Source organism: Rhinopithecus roxellana, chromosome 15 (assembly GCF_007565055.1).
Source record: "Rhinopithecus roxellana isolate Shanxi Qingling chromosome 15, ASM756505v1, whole genome shotgun sequence".
NCBI lineage: Eukaryota > Metazoa > Chordata > Mammalia > Primates > Cercopithecidae > Rhinopithecus > Rhinopithecus roxellana.
The window spans coordinates 67,083,841-67,103,664 of record NC_044563.1 but is presented as its reverse complement, the minus strand read 5'-3'; the positions used below and the strand labels follow the sequence as shown (position 1 = coordinate 67,103,664).

At 42.6% G+C, this 19,824-nt stretch overlaps 1 protein-coding gene and 1 pseudogene across 4 annotated transcripts in view; one reads left to right on the top strand and one right to left on the bottom strand.

Annotated features, from left to right (window-relative positions):
- Positions 1 to 19,824, top strand: part of APLP2 (amyloid beta precursor like protein 2) — a 77,480-nt gene that overhangs the window by 38,820 nt on the left and 18,836 nt on the right. For 2 of the 4 annotated variants that reach the window (XM_030917530.1, XM_030917531.1), the window contains exons 2-8: positions 922 to 1,095; positions 2,057 to 2,180; positions 12,916 to 13,028; positions 13,826 to 14,028; positions 14,852 to 15,060; positions 16,462 to 16,629; positions 19,549 to 19,679. In XM_030917530.1, coding sequence (XP_030773390.1) covers positions 922 to 1,095; positions 2,057 to 2,180; positions 12,916 to 13,028; positions 13,826 to 14,028; positions 14,852 to 15,060; positions 16,462 to 16,629; positions 19,549 to 19,679 — 1,122 coding nt within the window. The remainder of the gene's footprint in view (positions 1 to 921; positions 1,096 to 2,056; positions 2,181 to 12,915; positions 13,029 to 13,825; positions 14,029 to 14,851; positions 15,061 to 16,461; positions 16,630 to 19,548; positions 19,680 to 19,824) is intronic. The other 2 variants (XM_030917533.1, XM_030917532.1) reach the window with 1 other exon arrangement.
- On the bottom strand, positions 5,630 to 5,793 carry LOC115893823 (annotated as a pseudogene).

Below are 19,824 nucleotides of genomic sequence, written 5' to 3'. Positions count from 1 at the left end.
CAATGAGATACCATCTCATACCAGTTAGAATGGTGATCATTAAAAAGTCAGGAAACAACAGGTGCTGGAGAGGATGTGGAGAAACAGGAACACTTTTACCCTGTTGGTGGGAATGTAAACTAGTGCAACCATTGTGGTAGACAGTGTGGCGATTCCTCAAGGATCTAGAACTAGAAATACCATTTGACCCAGCCATCCCATTACTGGGTATATACCCAAAGGATTATAAATCATGTTGCTATGAAGACACATGCCACACGTATGTTTATTGTGGCACTATTCACAATAGCAAAGACTTGGAACGAACCCAAATGTCCATCAATGATAGACTGGATTAAGAAAATGTGGCACATACACACCATGGAATACTATGCAGCCATAAAAAAGGATGAGTTAATGTCCTTTGTAGGGACATGGATGAAGCTGGAAATCATCATTCTGAGCAAACTATCGCAAGGACAGAAAACTGAACACTACATGTTCTCACTCATAGGTGGGAATTGAACAATGAGAACACTTGGACACAGAGTGGGGAACATCACACACCGGGGCCTGTTGTGGGGTGGGGAGGTGGGGAGGGATAGCATTAGGAGATATACCTAATGTAAATGATGAGTTAATGGGTGCAGCACACCACATGGCACATGTCTACCTGTGTAACAAACCTGCACATTGTGCACATGTACCCTAGAACTTAAAGTATAATAAATAAGATTTTTCCTTTGCCTTTAACTTTGATCATATACATCCAAAAGTCGCTTTCTATTCTGTTCCAGCTCCTGGGAAAAGGATTTGTTTATAAAGTTACAAATAGTAAATAATTAAGGTTTTTAAAAGATGAATTCTGTCACAAACCTGAATGACTGTTGCCTCTGTGCTAGCCTTTTTGGAGTAAACCTGCAATTTTTTTTCCTTTGGTAGGCTCTTGCAGCCAATGCTGGAACAGGATTTGCTGTTGCTGAACCTCAAATCGCAATGTTTTGTGGGCAGTTAAATATGCATGTGAACATTCAGACTGGGAAGTGGGAACCTGATCCAACAGGCACCAAGAGCTGCTTTGAAACAAAAGAAGAAGTTCTTCAGTACTGTCAGGAGGTAAGGGTGTTGCCAGGAAGTTAAAACCATTTTTCTGGGGCAGGGTTGAATCTGTTTACCTTAGAAATAGATATTGTCATTCTCTTTTGACGTAAGACCAAGATGCTAATGACTGGGGCCCCAAGCCTTTTGTTTCTAAACATGTGGTATGACCGAGACCTCTCGAAGGCTTTGCCTGCCTGTTCTGTGAGCTCTCAGTTGTTTAAGGAAGGGATGCTGCAGAAGCCTGGCAAGTACCATGGAAGTGCAGCCTGGTTCTCGTCCTCCCACTTGTCTTGGAAGATAGAAAACAAAACACGTCAAGTGTATGCTTGCCTTTCCTGCTTACTGATAGAAAGCCACCAGTATTATAAATGATCATCTCAGGTCTGATTCAACTTTGGGTTAAAGAGAAAATGATATGAGATGTTATAACTTTTATTTATTTTTTCTGATAGAGACAGGGTCTCGCTACATTGACCAGGGTACTCTCAAAACTCCTGACCTCAAGCAATCCTCCCTGGCCTCCCAAAGTGCTGGGATTATGGGCATGAGCCACCACTTCTTACCAAGATGAGCACACAGGGCCAGGGTGAAGTTGTTCTGTAATTTCATTGACAGACGTTTCCATAGACTTGCCTCATGGACTCATCAACTCAACACCTGCTCTACAAGCAAACTTGACATCTCATGAATTTGTTTGGGCTAAAAGCTTGCTGCTTTTGTTTTCTTTTGTTAAATATATATTCCTTTTGAAAAGAGAAGGCATGGAAGTTTTCAGAAGTCTGAACTGTCAAAAGAAAACTAATACAGTATCTTTTTATTTAATGACTTCAGTTGGAGCCGGGGTAATGGAGTGGAACTTTAGATGTATTATAGGATAAGGGTGGAGGCTGAGTAAACTTAGATACTCCATCCTTACTTGCATGTGCATGTCTGTCTGCAGATTGATTTATTGTGTGTGTTTTTGTTTTCTTAACAGATGTATCCAGAGCTACAGATCACAAATGTGATGGAGGCAAACCAGCGGGTCACTATTGACAATTGGTGCCGGAGGGACAAAAAGCAGTGCAAGAGTCACACTGTTACACCTTTCAAGTGTCTTGGTGAGTGTTCTTGGTTACTTTTCAGGAAGTGCCAGCCCCCTCCCATTTTAAATTTAATTTTCTCTTGGCTCACAGTGAAATATTTACACCTGTTAAGGAGCTGAGTGCGGCATGAATTTATTGGGGAGAATTTCTCTTAGGGGTGTTTACTGGCTTCAAGTGTCGGTGGTTGACCTCCTCTCAGTGATGACTAACTGCCTTCCCATTGTAGACATCCTTCCTCGGCACTGAATAAGGGTGCTACCCACAGAGCAATTGCACTTATGCCTTCACATTTTTAGATATCAGTGGTTTACGGTGACAGTGGGGAGTAATATTAAAGCAGCCCCAGGAGAAGAATCTTCTGTTTCCCTTACTTCATCCCACACACGTTTGCACCATTTGACCAAACTTCTGGTAGTTTTCAGGAGAAAGAAAAGTGACTTATAGCAGCAGCCTGTGGACAGTCAAGGGTACCAGGGCCAGTGCTTATAGGACCTGCCATTCTGAGGGGTTTGGGGTTGGTAAGGGTGTTCATGACTGTGTTGCTGGTGTCAACATTCAGAGCCAATTTGAGTAAAACGGTAACAGTTTGCTGTGCAGAAACAGAGTTGTTGCTTCAAATGCTCGGGGAATATATTCATTTTAACCATTTGTGCCTGATACATTGGAATTACACTCACCTATCTGTGGTCTGGGTGATTCAGGAACAGATTTGGTCACAGAAACTTCAAAGGGCAAAAACAGTCAATTTTAGATTAGCCCTGATGGGATTAAAGTAGATACAGCATTAATATAGACATCCTGAGTGGTTCTGTAGCTATATGTAATTGGAACTATTAACTTATTCTCCTTCCTCCCTTCCTTCTTTAAAACCTTTCCTTCAACTGCTGATGGCAACAAAGTGGAATGTGATACTTTTTCTCATTCTCACATGTAGCAAGGGGCAATAGCCAAGCAACAGGAAGAAGCAGCGCCCCTGAACCACAGTGTTTAAAGTGTGTGGCAATTAAGTTTGTTTAAAAAGTATTCATAAGGAGAAAGAGGGACATCATGTGTGCTTACCACCGTTTACTTTAAAACTGGGCATCTCAAGATTGGAGACTTGTTAAAAACTTGGTGTGATGTGGTTGAAGGATGCTTTCTATTCTGTTTGGCTCTGAGAAATCTCTAGATATGAGGTTTCATTCATTCATTAAAAACATTCTCAAACTAAAAGTGAAATGAGATTATCCTGGAATATTTGTAGACGGTGGATAGAAAGTACTTGAAATCATTCCTTCTGATTGCTCCCCCTAAAGACTTTGCAGCATGATTATCTCCTCGTTTGTCCTTGTCACCTTCCAGCTTCACTCCCCACCCAGACATCTGAGTAGGACCTGGGAGACTCTTTGATTCTTCTGTTATCCTTTATCTCCCTGTATGCAGTCAGTTTCTGAGCCAGCCTGATACTTACCCCTTAAATAGACTTATAGTCATGATTTTCAAACTGTGCGCCAAGACTCCTTGGGGCATTGCAGCAAAACTCACAGGGCATTCCAGGATATTTTTGATTTTTCAAGGGAAATGTAGTGACATCTGTCAGGCATTCTGCAAACTACTATCTGGAAGTAATTTGCAGTTTCAATGTGAGATCATTTATTTTGATGATTTCATATCTCTGTGAAGCTGTGTTTTTAGTTATTCCTGTGATAAAAAGCAAGTATCTTTTGAAAATCACTGAAAAAGAAATGAGGGTGATGGTGTTTGGTCTGATTGCAGTTGGGGGAGGTGTGCAGGGCCCAGTGGGCACTAAGGTGATAGGACGTAGTACGTATTAAGTTGTTGGGTCTAACTGCTTAACTTTTAGGTATTTTTTTAGCCCAGGAGTCCTGTGAAAAAATTCCTAAGACACTCAGGGTGCTATGAGTAAAAAATGTGGTCATCTCTGGCTTGTGTCCTCTTCCTGCATCAGATTCCCACTGCCCTAGCTCAGCCTGTGGTCAGTTCTTTTCTGGGCCAAGAGCAGCCTCCATGCTGTTTCTCAGTGCTGGTTGTCCACAATCTGTTGCCTGCTGATTGAAAATAAAGACCGAATCATGTCTCTCATGCACAAAATCTTGAATGTTGAAACTCGTTAGCATGGCTTCAAAACTCCAGGATCTGGCCCTTACTCAACACTCCCCTGTTGTCTGTGATCTCATGCTTTAGACTTTATCAGCATTGACCACCCCAGGGTGCTGGGTCACGCACCATCCAGCTCTCAGCGTTTGGAATGGCTTTCCTCTGCTGACTTTGCTTGGGAAGTTCTTCCTGCACGGCTTACCTCAGGAGTTTCCTGGTCTTATTTTCTATCCATTCATCCAGGTTTCTGTAATACTCTTTGCTATTGCCATTGCACTTATCACACTGTACCATGATTGTTCATAGACCTTTCTCCAACTATGCTGTGAACACCTTGCCAGCAGCAACCCTGTTTTAGTCTTTTTGTCCCCTTAGCACCATGGTAGTGCCTAGAATATAGGATATACTGTTTACGATAATTATAACACAAGAATGCTGCTGTAGTTGGTACACAACCGAAATTTTGTTTTATTGCTTTATTTCCCAAATGATAGAGTTTAAATTTGTTAGCATGTTACAGAACCGAACAATAATACTGTTGTTAATGAAATGCATAAAAGACAGTTTAACAATATCCATTTGGTACCTTCTTTGCGCTGTGGTCACTGAATAAAACGTGATGCAATCTTTGGTCTTACTTCAGGCAGTTAGTTATTCATGTTTACCCCAGTGTCCATTTGGACAACTTCTTAATCAATCAGTAGAGATACCCATTGGTAGTTTTACATAAGCACAGTTGCCTGAGCCTAAACTGATGAGGGACGACATGACTGGAGTTGAAGGGAGGGAGTAGGAAAGACATATTGCAGTTCTCCCTTATCAGTTAGATTTTGATGTCTCCGTGTCCCTTCCACTATCACCTCCCCTTTGAGCACCCAGGCAGAAGTGACATCATTTAGTTAATAATGGCCACCACCTTTTCCCCCCATAGACTCCTTAGAAAGCCTTTTGATGATAGTCTTTTAGAGTTGCTATTGCTTTTTTAAATTAAAAAATAATAGTTTAAAAATAATTTCAAATTTACAGAATGGTTACAAAAATGGCACAGAGTTCCTCTGTGTACCCTTCACCCAGATTTCAGATTTTCCCAACTGTTAACATTTGATTAATGTGGTAAAGTCTTATTCTCCCTTCCCACCACCCCTCACACACATACTTGAGACTTGTTGCTTTTTGAATCATTTGGCAATAAGGCAAACATGGTATCCTTATGCCTTAATACTACAGTGTGTATTTTTAAAAAACAAGGAAATTCTCCTACGTAACCATGGTATAGTCATCAAAAATCAAGATCTTATAGGCAACATCTAGTTGATCCAATATCTAATCTACAGACCCTACTCAGGTTGCACTTGTTGTTCTAGTAACATCCAGGATCTAATCTAAGATTACATGTTGCATATTTCCTTTCCTTTGTGACATTGATTTTTTTTTTAAACTACAGGCCAGTTCCTTTATAGAAGTTTTCAATTAGCAATATTCACGCCTCGGATAAACCTCATTGGCTATAATACTGCCACTGCATGGAGCTCAATTTCTTTATAGAATGCCTTGCAATTTGTGTTTTTCTGTGATCCTTTTGATTTATTCATTTTTGAGGGGCGTATCACAGAAGTGTTCTCACTGCATCATAGTAGGAGTTGTGCGATACCAGTTTGTTTCATCACCTGGCTAAGATGGTGTCTACATTCATTTGCTTTATTTTATACTCATTGTCTGCATTTGGCCAGTGGGGGCCCCTTTATGCTGGTTCCTGTGTCCTTTTAACATGTCCCTATCATTCTTTGAGAACTTTACTTTCTGATACAAAAGATTCTCCAAGTCCATTCTGTGTTTTCCCTACTCCACTCCTGGAGTTTGTTTTCTTTAAGACACCGTGGTTTCTTTTAGTGGGGAATGCTATTTTGAAATCCAGATCTGGGCGTTAGATGATTTGTTTTTTGTTTTTGGTTATTTTTGGACAGAGATTTGGACAGGTAGTGTTATTGTGATATGAAAACTACGAAAGTTCTGATTTAATATCTACTTTGAAAACAGAACTGGTCTCGGCAGCTTTGAGGTGCTGTCTTCTGCATTTGTGCCTCGGTCTGTTGGCGTAGTTCCCTTGTCCATTGCAGGTGTCCTTTTACAAATCTTCTAGCCTTTGAGTTCATGACAGCCATCGACAGTTCACCCGGTTCCTGATGTGGACCCTTGTGCAAGGTGAATGTTCCACTCGTGAGAGGTAGCACGGATCCTTCACTTCTCTGAACCCTGTTTTCCCTGAAACATACCTCGGGTGACCACCTGGCCTCATTACGTAGGCTGTTTTCTCCCACCTGGGTATAGCTTTTACCACCTCCCTAAATTACATGGTTTTCCTGTTTGCACTATTTAACTTTTGTAATTTTTAATTATTGTGGGTACACAGTAGGTGTCTGTATTTATGGAGTACACAAGATATTTTGATACAGGCATATAGTGTGTAATAGTCATGTCAGGGTATGTAGTAGATGTACTTATACACATGGGTGTTGGTGTTGGAGGTTTCCTCAAGTAGGTAAATAGCCTTTGTTATTTATTCTGAAAGGAATTTCAGCAACTCTGAAAAAGCTCTAAAACCTGGATCGCTGCCACAGCACTGCTGGAGAGAAGTAGTAGGAAAGAAAAGCTGAATCACAGGGATGATTAGAAATTGGAGATAAATCCTAACTGCAGCTTAAATGAATATTGTATAGGTTAGGTTTTGCTATGTTGCCGTATTCATTGATCAGAAAAAACAGTAGAGCTTTATGTTTGTCAGTGACTTAGGAAATTGTGGCAATTGTATTATACTTTGCTGATTAAATTGAGGATGTTACCAGATTGGATATAAACTATTAAAGTGAAAGCAAACCATTTTCAGTGTTCTGTAAAACAGAGTAATGCTGATCTGCCTAGGTAAATTTTTTTTCCCTAGGAGCTTCTGATAAAAAATTGTAGCAAAGGCAAAGAGTAGCAATGAAATGATAGAGCGGATGCTGGGATTGAAATGTGTTTCCTCTTTCAGTCTTTTTTAAAAGGAGTTTATTTTTCAATAAAAGAAGTTTGCATTGGGGGAAGGGGACAAAAGCAATTATTTTCAGTTTCTGTACTAAGTTAACTGTGATTAACATTTTGGGGTATAGATGAAAATTTTTTTCCTTGGATGCACGTGGAAATGTATATGCTTTTAAATGTTTTTTCCCTAAATGTGATTATACTACATATGCTCCTCTGTTTATTTTTTAAGTTCTGTTTATTTTTATTTGACATTTGTTGAGCTTTTATTATCATGTGCTACTTTTAGGGATACGTACATCTTTGAATAAAAGATAAGGTTGGAAAAAAAAAGATAAAGTTGGCCTTAAGTAACTAGCCTGAAGAAGGGGTTAGAGATATGCAGTGGGTTTGCTTTTGTTTGTTCAATGATTTTAAAAATTATTAAACTGCCATGGAAAAATGTCCATGTTAAATATGCACATAAGCCATATTTCTTGTAACTCCTTAGTATTCTGTTGTATATATGTATTATCATTTAATTAATTCCCTCTTGATGGACCTTTAGGTTTGTTCTAGTTTTTTGATATTAATAACACTAATGAATATTTTAATTCACTTGCCTAGTTATTTCCCTAGGGTGTGTGTGTTTTTTTTTTTTTTTTTTTTTTTGAGACAGGGTCTCTGTCACCCAGTCTGGAGTGCAGTGGTGTGATCTCAGCTCACTGCAGCCTTTGTCCCGTGCACGCCCCCCACCTCCACCCTGCAGCTGAGATTACAGGCATTCGCCACCACGCCTGGCTAATTTTTACTATTTTTAGTAGAGACAGGGTTTCCCCATGTTGGCCAGGCTGGTCTTGAACTCCTGACCTCAAGTGATCCGCCTGCCTCAGCCTCATAAAGTGCTGGAATTACAGGCGTGAGCCACTGCCTCCAGACATCCTTAGGGTATATTTTTAGAACTGGAATTGTTGAATCAAAGAGTACTGTTAAAAAGAAAATGTGTATATATATATATTTATATATATTTATATATTTTTTATATATTTATATATATTTATATATTTATATATATTTATATATATTTTATATATATATATATTTAGGCCAGGCATGGTGGCTCATGCCTGTAATCACAGCGCTTTGGGAGGCTGGTACAGGAGGATCATTTGAGATCAGGAGTTCAAGACCAGCCTGACCAACATGGTGAAACCCCGACTCCACTAAAAATAGTAAAAATTAGCTGAGCATGGTAGTGAACGCCTGTAATGTCAGCTACTCAGGAGGCTGAAGCAGAAGAATTGCTTGAACCTGGGACGCAGAGGATGCAGTGAGCGAGATTGCGCCGCTGTACTCCAGCCTGGGTGATGGTATGAGACTCCATTTAAAAAAAAAAAAAAAAGTTAAATTTTAGAATTTAGTTTGTTATCAAATTCAGTGGTGTTCTTTTTGATTTTTAGAGATCAGACAGATTGACTCAGTCATGGAATAGCTGAAGATTAGTGGCATTTAATTTTATGGTTTAGCATGGAATTATTTTATTAAATTTTTGGCATTTCCAAAAAGGTTTTGATTTTATTTTATTTTATTTTTATTTTTATTTTTATTTTTTTTTTGAGACAGAGTCTCGCTCTGCCCCCAGGCTGGAGTGCAGTGGCCGGATCTCAGCTCACTGCAAGCTCCGCGTCCTGGGTTCACGCCATTCTCCTGCCTCAGCCTCCCGAGTAGCTGGGACTACAGGCACCCGCCACCTCGCCCAGCTAATTTTTTTGTATTTTTAGTAGAGACGGAGTTTCACCGTGTTAGCCAGGATGGTTTCGATCTCCTGACCTCGTGATTCGCCCGTCTCGGCCTCCCAAAGTGCTGGGATTACAGGCTTGAGCCACCGCGCCCGGCCAGGTTTTGATTTTAAACTTTAATTCTGAAATATTATACCAAGCATCCTGAAGAGATAAAACATAATGTGATGGTTGCTCATATGCTCACCCTCCTGGTTTCAGTTCTTCAATGTTCTGTCATGTTTGCTTCATCTCCATCTTTTTTTTTTTTTTTGAGACGGAGTCTCTGTTGCCCAGGCTGGAGTGCAGTGGCATAATCTCGGCTCACTGCAACCTCAGCCTCCTGAGTAGCTGGAATTACAGGCACATGCCACCATGCCTGGCTAATTTTTGTATTTTTAGTAGGGACGGGGGTTTCACCATGCTGGCCAGGCTGGTCTCGAACTCAGTTCTTTTTGCAACATTCACATGCATCTATAAACAATGCTTTTGTGTTTTAAAATTTACATTAATGGCATCATACTGTACCTGACCTTTTACAGCTTGCTTTTACTTTGCATCCTTTTTGAGTTTATCCAAGGTGTTGTGTAGATTTAGTTAAAGGTTGTAGTATTTCTGACCGGGCACGGTGGCTCACGCCTGTAATCCTAGCACTTAGGGAGGCCAAGTCAGGTGGATCACAAGGTCAGTAGATCGAGACCATCCTGGCTAACATGGTGAAAACCTATCTCTCTACTAAAAACACAAAAAATTAGCCAGGTGTGGTGGCACGCACCTGTAGTCCCAGCTACTTGGGAGGCTGAGACAGGAGAATCGCTTGAACCTGGGAGGCAGGGGTTGTAGTGAGCTGAGATTACGCCACTGCACTCCAGCCTGGACAACAGAGCGAAAACAGATACTCCATCTCAAAAGCAAAAACAAAAACAAACAAACAAAAAACGTTGTAGTGTTTATATAGAATATAGATTAGTAGTGAAATTGCTGCTTTAAGTTTTTTTGATGTTGCAATTGTACATTTAAAAGTGAGGTTTTACAAATTAAAGTGCATTAAGTGTTGCTTAAAAATAAATTGCTTTATGAGTGTGGTTGTATAGTTCGTATAAAACTCGTTACCCAAGACTTGACAGTAACATTAACATCAATAATGCCTACCAGGTATCAGTTTCTGTTTTTATTTTAAACAACAAACTCAAATGTGGAGCAGCAGTTTCTGTTCTAAGCTTTTCTTTTTTTTTTTTTTGAGACGGAGTCTCGCTCTGCTGCCCAGGCTGGAGTGCTATGGCAGGATCTCAGCTCACTGCAAGCTCCGCCTCCCGGGTTCACGCCATTCTCCTGCCTCAGCCTCCCGAGTAGCTGGGACTACAGGCGCCTGCCACCTCGCCCGGCTAATTTTTTTGTGTTTTTTAGTAGAGACGGGGTTTCACCGTGTTAGCCAGGATGGTCTCAATCTCCTGACCTCGTGATCCACCCGTCTCGGCCTCCCAAAGTGCTGGGATTACAGGCTTGAGCCACCACGCCTGGCCCTAAGCTTTTCTTGTTGTGTAGATTATGTCATTTAGTCCCCACAAGATAAAGAAATCGAGGGACAGAAAGGTTAAGTAACTTGGCTAAGATTACTCTCTTAGTAGATGACAGTGCTGAGATTGAACCTTGGCAGTCAGCCCTACATAGACTTTTCCTTAAGTATACACTTCTGTTGCTTTTTGTCATAAATGAACAAATATAAAAATGGCCTAGTTAATTCAGAATAATCACATTAAACCATGTGAGTTGGTGGTTGGATGTCAGAATTGAAGTGATTTCTACTTAGATTGAGTATTAGGGTTGTTCGTCCCCGTAGAGGTAGATTCTAGCTTACCATTGGTGTTTTTGCTATTTTTAAATTAAGCAGTGGTTGTAAGTCTAGTTGATTGCTAAAGCCTGTATGCAGGTACAGCCTCCCCTAGAGCCTTTGGGGTTCTCAAGGGTAGCAGTGTGTCAAGCTCACTTTCGCATTCCTGCCTCAGTGTCACATTGAGCTGTTTGATCCCAAAATCCCTGTGCTAGCAGTGCTGAGAAACGCGACTGCCATTTGTAACGCTGTTTTCATGTGGGGGGGCTGTTACACTGCTACAGCTTGTTATGTCAGGAGCCCATCTTCCCATACTTACCACATCAGCAACTCCCTTCCTCTTACCGCTGGGGCAATAGAAAGACTGACTTCATTGCTTGAGCCTGAGGCCCAAGGCAGAGGATCCTGAGAGACCCATCCATGATGGCAAGGCTGGGGCGGGTCTGTATAGACTTCCCACTAGCTGAGCCTAAGCCCTTTCTTAGACCACATTACTTTCTCATGATATTTTCAGGGTTTTCCCCTCTTAACCTCAGAGGTTACCCTGCCTGCTGCATCTTCTGCCACTGCTTCCTGCATCTCTCCCTGGGCTAAGCACTCTTCTCTCCCTCTCTTTCTCTCCCTCTACACTGTGTGGAGCACATGGCAGACGTATGTGCAGCGCAGATTACTGAGCCCCACCTTACACTGCTGAATCAGAGCCTTGGGGTGACCATCCAGTGATGTGTATATTATATGTTTCTAACCTTTTATTGTGGCAAGTTACAAACATGGCCAAACGAGACGATGGTACCGTTCACCCTCATGTACTGGTTGCCCAGCTGTGTAACCATCATCAGTTCACGAGCCAGTCTTCCTCCTTCTATAGGCCCACTCCCTCACAACCCTAATTATTTGGAAACAAATCAGATACCACTTTTTTCTCCCATAAATAAACAGCTGTGTGTATCTTTCTCCCAACTTTTTGGGACAAGTTTTAGAAAGTGTAATAGTGAATACCTTTATACCCTTTACCTAAATTCTCCAATTTTGCCTGATGTTTTTCTCTCTCTGCATCTCATATTTTTGTGTTGCTAAACCATTTGAAAGTAAGTTGAGATACCATGACAGTTCATTTCTAAGTATTTCAGCTGGTTTGTCCTAAGAGCCAGGGACATTCTCCTATATATAATGACAATACAGTTGTCATGTTTGGGAAATTTTCCTGAGTGTCCAACTAGTGTTTTTTTTATATCTTTTTAAAAGGATCACAATACTACATTTCATCTAGAATTGTTCCGTAGTCTTTCTTTAAAAACAAAAACTTTCATTACAATGATATTTTTTAAGAGTCCATGCCATTTGTTTAACATAATATCCCTGAATTTGGATTTGTCTTATTGTTTCAGCATGATTAGAGTCAAATGACATATATTTTGGCAGAAACGCTGTTTTTGTAGGTGATACAGTCTTTTGTAGGACGTCACACATACCAGTTTGCTCATTATCAGTATGTTAAATTGGTTATCTGGCTAAGGTAGTTTTCCAAGGCTTCCCACTGTAAAGGTACCTTTGCCCCTTTGTAATTAATCATTGATTATTCTTACTGGATTCATTTATTACATTGTGTTTTGTCTGAAGTAGGATTCATCTGTACTTCAGTAGAACAGCCGGTTTTAGTTTCTTCGGCATTTGATTAGAAGAGGTGTGGGCAGAACTACGGAAGTGAGAGCCATGGAGAGAGAGTAGCCGTGTGTGTTTGAGGTGGGCATGGAGGCGATCCTGTTATATTCCCCATCATGTGTTGCTGTAGCCCTGCAGCGGGGCTGCAGTCAGGGGGCTTTTCAGAGGTCCCTGGCATCATGGCTCTTGACAAATTGGTGAGTTCTTGTGGCTGCTTGGCTAGAACTGTACTGTCCAGTCAGCCTTTGAAGGTACGAGATGTGCACCTGCTCGTATACGTTAGACTGCTCCTGGCTGTGTAAACTATCATCACAAACTTCAGTGAGGGGCATTTTCACCTTGAAATCGTGGTCAGATCCACTTTGACAAAGGTTCTCTTTTCCAGTGGGTGAATTTGTAAGTGATGTTCTGCTAGTTCCAGAAAAGTGCCAGTTTTTCCACAAAGAGCGGATGGAGGTGTGTGAGAATCACCAGCACTGGCACACAGTAGTCAAAGAGGTAAGAGAACTAAGCGGGGGAAAGTCAGCTGTTGTTGTATCTATTAGGAGAGAAGGTAGCAGTTTTCTCCAAATCTCACCATGCTTTTCAGTTACTTTTGTTTCCCCTTTATCTCCTTAAGATTTATAATTACTTCTGTCTTACAAGTTAGAAATTTTTGGAAGAAAAGTAGGTATTTGTATAGGACAGTTAGCGTTGACAGTCCAGCTCCTGAAGTTGAGGATGTTAAGGAGGTGGCTGAGCGAGAATATTGTATGCTGCTGGTGAGGCTCCCAGGAAACCATCCTAACCCTAAGGCCTGCATGGAAATCGCCAGTTATAGAAAATGTGGGTCTGGACATATGCACAGGCAGGATTGCATGCCATCTCACTTTTCTGGTGGTAAGAAATACCCTTTCTTGTCTTCTATAATATGGTTGGCTCTGCTCTTTTGTCAGTAGTCTTCCTTTGATCAAATACTGAAGTAGTAGTACTTGCACCAGTGATGAATATAAATTAACATTGACCACCTTATCTGGCTTTGGTCATTATTAGAAGAAAACGTCTCTTTTCCTTACTTTTTTCCACATTTGGGATTTCAGTATTTTTGGACCAGATCATGTTTCCCATTGTAAATTAACATGTATAAATCTTACAATAATATTACAATTTTTTGACAGAAAATTTATGTGTTCATAAGAGAAAGCATTGCGAAGTGATTTGATAAGGGTTTATTTTGGATGAGGGTAGAGATCAGAGTGTATTTGACTACATGTACTCTGGAGTATGTTCTGATATGGTCTGTGGGTTTATTTTAGGCGTGCCTGACTCAGGGAATGACCTTGTATAGCTACGGCATGCTGCTCCCATGTGGGGTAGACCAGTTCCATGGCACTGAATATGTGTGCTGCCCTCAGACAAAGATTATTGGGTCTGTGTCAAAAGAAGAAGAGGAGGAAGAAGAGGAGGAAGAGGAAGAAGAAGAAGAAGATGAAGAGGAAGACTATGATATTTATAAAAGGTAACTTCTACTTTGAGCTGTGAAGTCATTTTGCCTTTTCGTTAGCCCTTCGGTAGATGGCTGCTGGCTGCTAATCCCTCACTTCTGGATAAGCTGGGCATTCCTTTGTGTTCTGCTAGAGTTGATTAAGCTTAACATTTCATTCTAGCCGTCGCCAATCACAGGAGTACCTGTGACTTTTGTGTTTACGTCATTCTGGGCTGTGTTATTTTCTGCAGGTTACTATGATATTTGTTTTTTCTTTCTTTTTTTTTTTTTTTTTTTTTTTTTTTTTTTTGAGACGGAGTCTTGCTCTGTCGCCCAGGCTGGAGTGCGGTGGCCAGATCTCAGCTCACCGCAAGCTCCGCCTCCCGGGTTTACGCCATTCTCCTGCCTCAGCCTCCCGAGTAGCTGGGACTACAGGCGCCCGCCACCTCGCCCGGCTAGTTTTTTATATTTTTTAGTAGAGACGGGGTTTCACCGTATTAGCCAGGATGGTCTCGATCTCCTGACCTCGTGATCCGCCCGTCTCGGCCTCCCAAAGTGCAGGGATTACAGGCTTGAGCCACCGCGCCTGGCCTACTATGATATTTTTTAAGAGTCCATGCCATTTGTTTAACATAATATCCCTGAATTTGGATTTGTCTTACTGTTTTATCATGATTAGATTCAAATGCTTCCCGTTTGCTGATGTAGCTGGGCTCAGGGGCTTAGTGGCACAGTGAAATGTGCGTTGAGCTTATTTCCTGCGTCTGTTTTTGTGTTTCAGAATAGAGACGGGACCCATTGTTGTGCTTTGCACATAGGAGTTATTAACCTTCCTTTTTTCTATTTTGGCCGTCAGTGAATTTCCTACTGAAGCAGATCTGGAAGATTTCACAGAAGCAGCTGTGGATGAGGATGATGAGGATGAGGAAGAAGGGGAGGAAGTGGTGGAAGACCGAGATTACTACTACGACACCTTTAAAGGAGATGACTACAATGAGGAGAACCCCACTGAACCCAACAGCGATGGCACCATGTCAGACAAGGAAATTACTCACGATGTCAAAGGTAACCCCATGTAGAGCCATGGCTTTGAAATCCACATGGTAATTATTCACTTAGACTTTTGCATTGCGTCTGTTGCAGGTAAGTCAGTCATAGAAGGAAAGGTGTGGTATCTCTGCACTGAAGGTGAGTTCAGCTCTTCAGTGCAGTGATGGTGCCGTCTTAACAAAGTGGGCAGGCAGGCATATCCAGGGAGAGGTGTAGGATTGAATTAGAGAACAAGGACTAGAGAGTAAGAAAGCATAGTCCTCCCTTCAGCAGGATTCTTCCACGTTCAGCCTAAAATATTCCCTCCCTAAGGGGAGCTCCCCTCTTAGATACCACTCAAGTCCTGGCCTCCTAGAATAGAACTGGCTTTCTTGGTTTTTCTTTTCCTGCGTTTGTTCTAATCTGTAGGCTGCCCTATTTGTCCAGATGTTTTAGTTGGGAGGGTGAAATTTATTGACCTGTTGGTAACAGATTAGGGCCTGCAGTTTTTTTCATCTTGCCAATTAAAACAAGAAAAGGTTGCAGTAGTTCCAGAGCCAGTAACATGCAGCCGCCTGCTGATTGTATATTTGAAAGCAATTAAGATCTGAAGAATTATTTAGGCCCCAAGTTGGGGGAAATTACTTAACCAGTTGAGAAGTTTATGATTTGCCTCAGAGAACATAAAAATGGGAAACAAGGCCAGGCGCGGTGGCTCAAGCCTGTAATCCCAGCACTTTGGGAGGCTGAGACGGGTGGATCACAAGGTCAGGAGATCGAAACCATCCTGGGTAACACAGTGAAACCCCGTCTGTACTAAAAAATACAAAAAACTAACCGGGTGAGGTGGCAGGTGCCTGTAGTCCCAGCTACTCGGGAGGCTGAGGCAGGAGAATGGCGTAAACCCGGAAGGCGGAGCTTGCAGTGAGCTGAGATCCGGCCACTGCACTCCAGCCTGGGCGACAGAGTGAGACTCCGTCTCAAAAAAAAAAAAAAAAAAAAAAAAAAGGGAAACAGTTGTCTGTTCTAGGTGCTTTTGTCTTTACTCCAGTATCACCACTTAAAACAGCCTTTCCACTCACATTGTCTCCTGAATAGACAGACTAGGCAGATAACTCCACTGAACAGATCAGAAATGCGAGGCTCTCACAGCTGTGAGACAAAGGGATTGCTCTACGTCCATCTAAACTTAGATCTAGACTCCAGAGGGTGCCAAAAAAATATTTATCCCAGTTCCTAAATGTCTCTACTCCATGGGGAAGCAACTTGTCCTCAGCACGGCTGGCCTGAGCTGGAGCATTCTGCCAGCCAGGGCCTCTGGGCTCTGTCCTGTCTCAGGCCTCCCCCAGCCCATCCCCGGCTTGCTGGCCTGTAGCATTTTGAAACGTTTGACGTCACTGCCTCTGTCCCGCTGACACTCTGACCGTTTTCACACAGCTGTCTGCTCCCAGGAGGCGATGACGGGGCCCTGCCGGGCCGTGATGCCCCGTTGGTACTTCGACCTCTCCAAGGGAAAGTGCGTGCGCTTTATATATGGCGGCTGCGGCGGCAACAGGAACAATTTTGAGTCTGAGGATTATTGTATGGCTGTGTGTAAAGCGATGAGTAAGTCCCGCCTTGCGCTGGTCCTGTGCGGCAGCACCGTCCTGTCCGGCGTCCGTCTCCCCGCCGTCCTCGTGGCCGCATCTGTGTGGTGTCCCTGCCCACTCGGGTGTTTGCTGTCGGTCGTCTTCCCCTCATCTTTGTGCTTTCTAGGTCTAGGCTTTGCTCTCCTGCCAGCAGTGGTCAGCTCAGTTCTCATGTCCTGTGCTCACCGTGTGTCTGGTGGTGCTTGGTGGTGGTGGTGCACACCCGCCTTGGTATAGCGGGCGGCACGGCCAGGGGCTTGTCCTTTCTCATCCGGCTTTGGAGTCTGCAGGCCCCGGGCTACTGTAGTGTTGGTGGGGAAGGCAGCTGTGCCTTGGGCTGGCTCTAGCTTAGAGGCACTGAACGTTCCTGTCTTTGAACTGCCCTGTCTCTGACCCCTGTGATGCATGCCAGCTCACGGGATGCCTGCTCTTGAAAGGAGTGACAATGAAGTACTTTGGGCAGTCTAGAATATTGAAATATCTTGCATAATGCACTCTAGAAGAGAGCTAGCAGCCAAGTGGTAGTGACTCACTGTGTTTCTTCACTATTGTGCAACCGGGTCACACAGCTTTAGGAAGTGAGAGGATTTCAGTTGGTGTGTGCTTTGGTGTGACAGGAAGGTCAGTGGTTCAGTTCAGTTGGGTTTATGCTGGACGTTGGTAGGAAGAGTTTCTACCAAGAGTTTCCCTTTTCTCCGCAGCTACTCCTTTTTCTCGTTAAGACTTTCAGTCTCGCACCTTGCAGCACTAACCTACACATTATGAAAATCCTCAGGCCAGACAGTTTTTCTTGGTTCCTACTCTGGAATTTGTTGGAATCATAATTTGCTATGAAGGATTTGGCTATACCTCTGATGGATTTTCATTCAAATCTCTTCATGTTCCCTCTTCCTTCCTTCTACCAAAAGATCTTTCAAATCTTAATGTAATATGGCAATGCTTTGAGTGCTTCCCTTCCAACTCCAGGAAAGCTGATTTATTCTGTAACAGTTGAAAGGTGAAATAAAAAGAGTCCTTAGGGAACCCTGGTGAATAAACTTTGCGTTTTCAGGAAAGATTTAGAAATAGAAATTATTGTGAGACTTACTACTTTGTAAAACTTGGGTTGAAGCCTGAGGAATCCCAGTGAGTGTGGAGGTGGATCTCTACCTGAAGGGTCAGCTGGGAAGTGCTGTGAGGCATGATGGAGGGGCAGGTCTGTAAAACCCCTGTTTGCTGTGGCTTGGATAAGATTTGCCTCGGAGAAGCAGTGTTCATGCTCTTGTGGGGCCTCTGCCTGGGGGCTGTGCAGGTTGAGAAGCATCAGGTTTCCTTCCAGTGGGAACGTTTTTGTTCCTTTTTGAAGGGGCCGAGGCTGGCTGGCGGATGTGCCGGCTTTGTGAGTGGGTGATTCCAAGGGGACCCAGGGTGTCTTCAGAAAAAAGCCTTTCAGCCCACTGTCCTCTCCACTCTGGTCCCAGGGAGGGTGGAAGCAGCCTGTGTTTGCTGTTATCTTTATCCAGTCCAGCTATATGAGCCAAAAGCTCCGTCTCCAGCGCTCAGACCTTTACAGCATAGACACGTGTCGCTGATCTGCACGATGGACTGCAGTGCTTGAAGTTCTCCTTCACTGAGCTTCCGAGTGTCTTGGGGAATGGCGTTTACTAAGTTATAGATTCTAATGTAGTTAATCTGAAAGTGGGATATTGACATCCTTTTAAAACTTACATAGGGCTCATATTCTTCATGACTTTAGTTGTCATTTTTAGTTCTATTAAACAAAGGGGCAAATAAAAGATGCTTCCGACAGAAAAAGTTGAACTGGCTAATTTGTAACTATATTCATCAATTATACAGTTGTTTTAATGTATTAAAATGATGCAATTCTAGAAATTAGGTGAATTTGCTTCTGAATTAAAACTCAGTTGAATCTTGCCATTCACTCTCCACTTAGCTCTGAAATTGTGTCATAATCTACCAAGCAAGTCCACACCAGCTTGGGAAATCTTATATGAATTAGGCTAGTAAGGATTACCTTAGGTATGTCTTGGGAGGCTGACTGAGTAAACTTGCCATCTTAGTCCTTTCCCTTATCAGGCTAAATTCCATTGTGCAGACACTCACTTGCTTGGGCCCTATAAGAGATTATGCCCATCCAGCAGTCGGGGGGTGCTCCAATAGACCTGTGCTCTGGGGAACGCTTGGGAAGCCCTGTTGGTCAGTGTCATGGATCAAAAAGCCCTATCTTCATATCGGTGAAAGGTGTCCTTGTCAAATAGAGCAACTTAGTTTTATCTTTGTTGGTTCTGTCACTTTGGTGGCGCTGAGAGTCCTTCAGTGATACTGAAAACTCAAAATTACAGCTGGAGTGATTGGGACTTTCTCTACCCAGCATATATGCAAAGAACATTCAGTTGAGCCTGTTTTCCATTTTAAATTAAGACTCAAAGATAGCCAGAAGAGCGGAGGTACCTGAGGAATAAATTTCTTCAAAAATAGGGAATTGCATAAAAGTGCCTCCACAGGGTCTGATTTCTGCACTTGTCTCTGTTCAGATGCTCAGTTATGAGCAATAAAGTAGCTATTGTTTAGGTTTCCAGGGTTCGAGCACTGAAGGGAAGGTATAGAAGAAACCACCTCTTTTTCAGCCCTGAGGTCTTAAGTAGATGCCTCATTGGTGCTGTAGCTGCCAATAAATTGCTGTATTAGCATGGTCTGACATGGTTGATGGATATTGTGTAAGGAAGATTGCCCACTGTAATCTAACCAAGTGAAGTCTTGGCAGATAGCAGCACCCTGCGCTTAGAGAATGCCACAGAACAAATTGAGTCCATTCTGCAGGTCCTGAGCTGAGTTTTCTTCCTAGAGCACAGTGCACCTGATCCCAAAGAGAACTCCCTCTGTAATTTTGTTTCAGTTCCTCCAACTCCTCTGCCAACCAATGATGTTGATGTGTATTTCGAGACCTCTGCAGATGATAATGAGCATGCTCGCTTCCAGAAGGCTAAGGAGCAGCTGGAGATTCGGCACCGCAACCGAATGGACAGGGTAAACCTCGACAATTCCTTCGTCTTCATGGCACTTGGCTCTGGGTAGCATGGTTCTCATAGATGAAGAAAAGTAATAGCTTCTCCTAGATTGTCGTGCTGATGTGTAAGGACTGGTGAGGCAGGAGAGAGTTACCAGTGGAGCT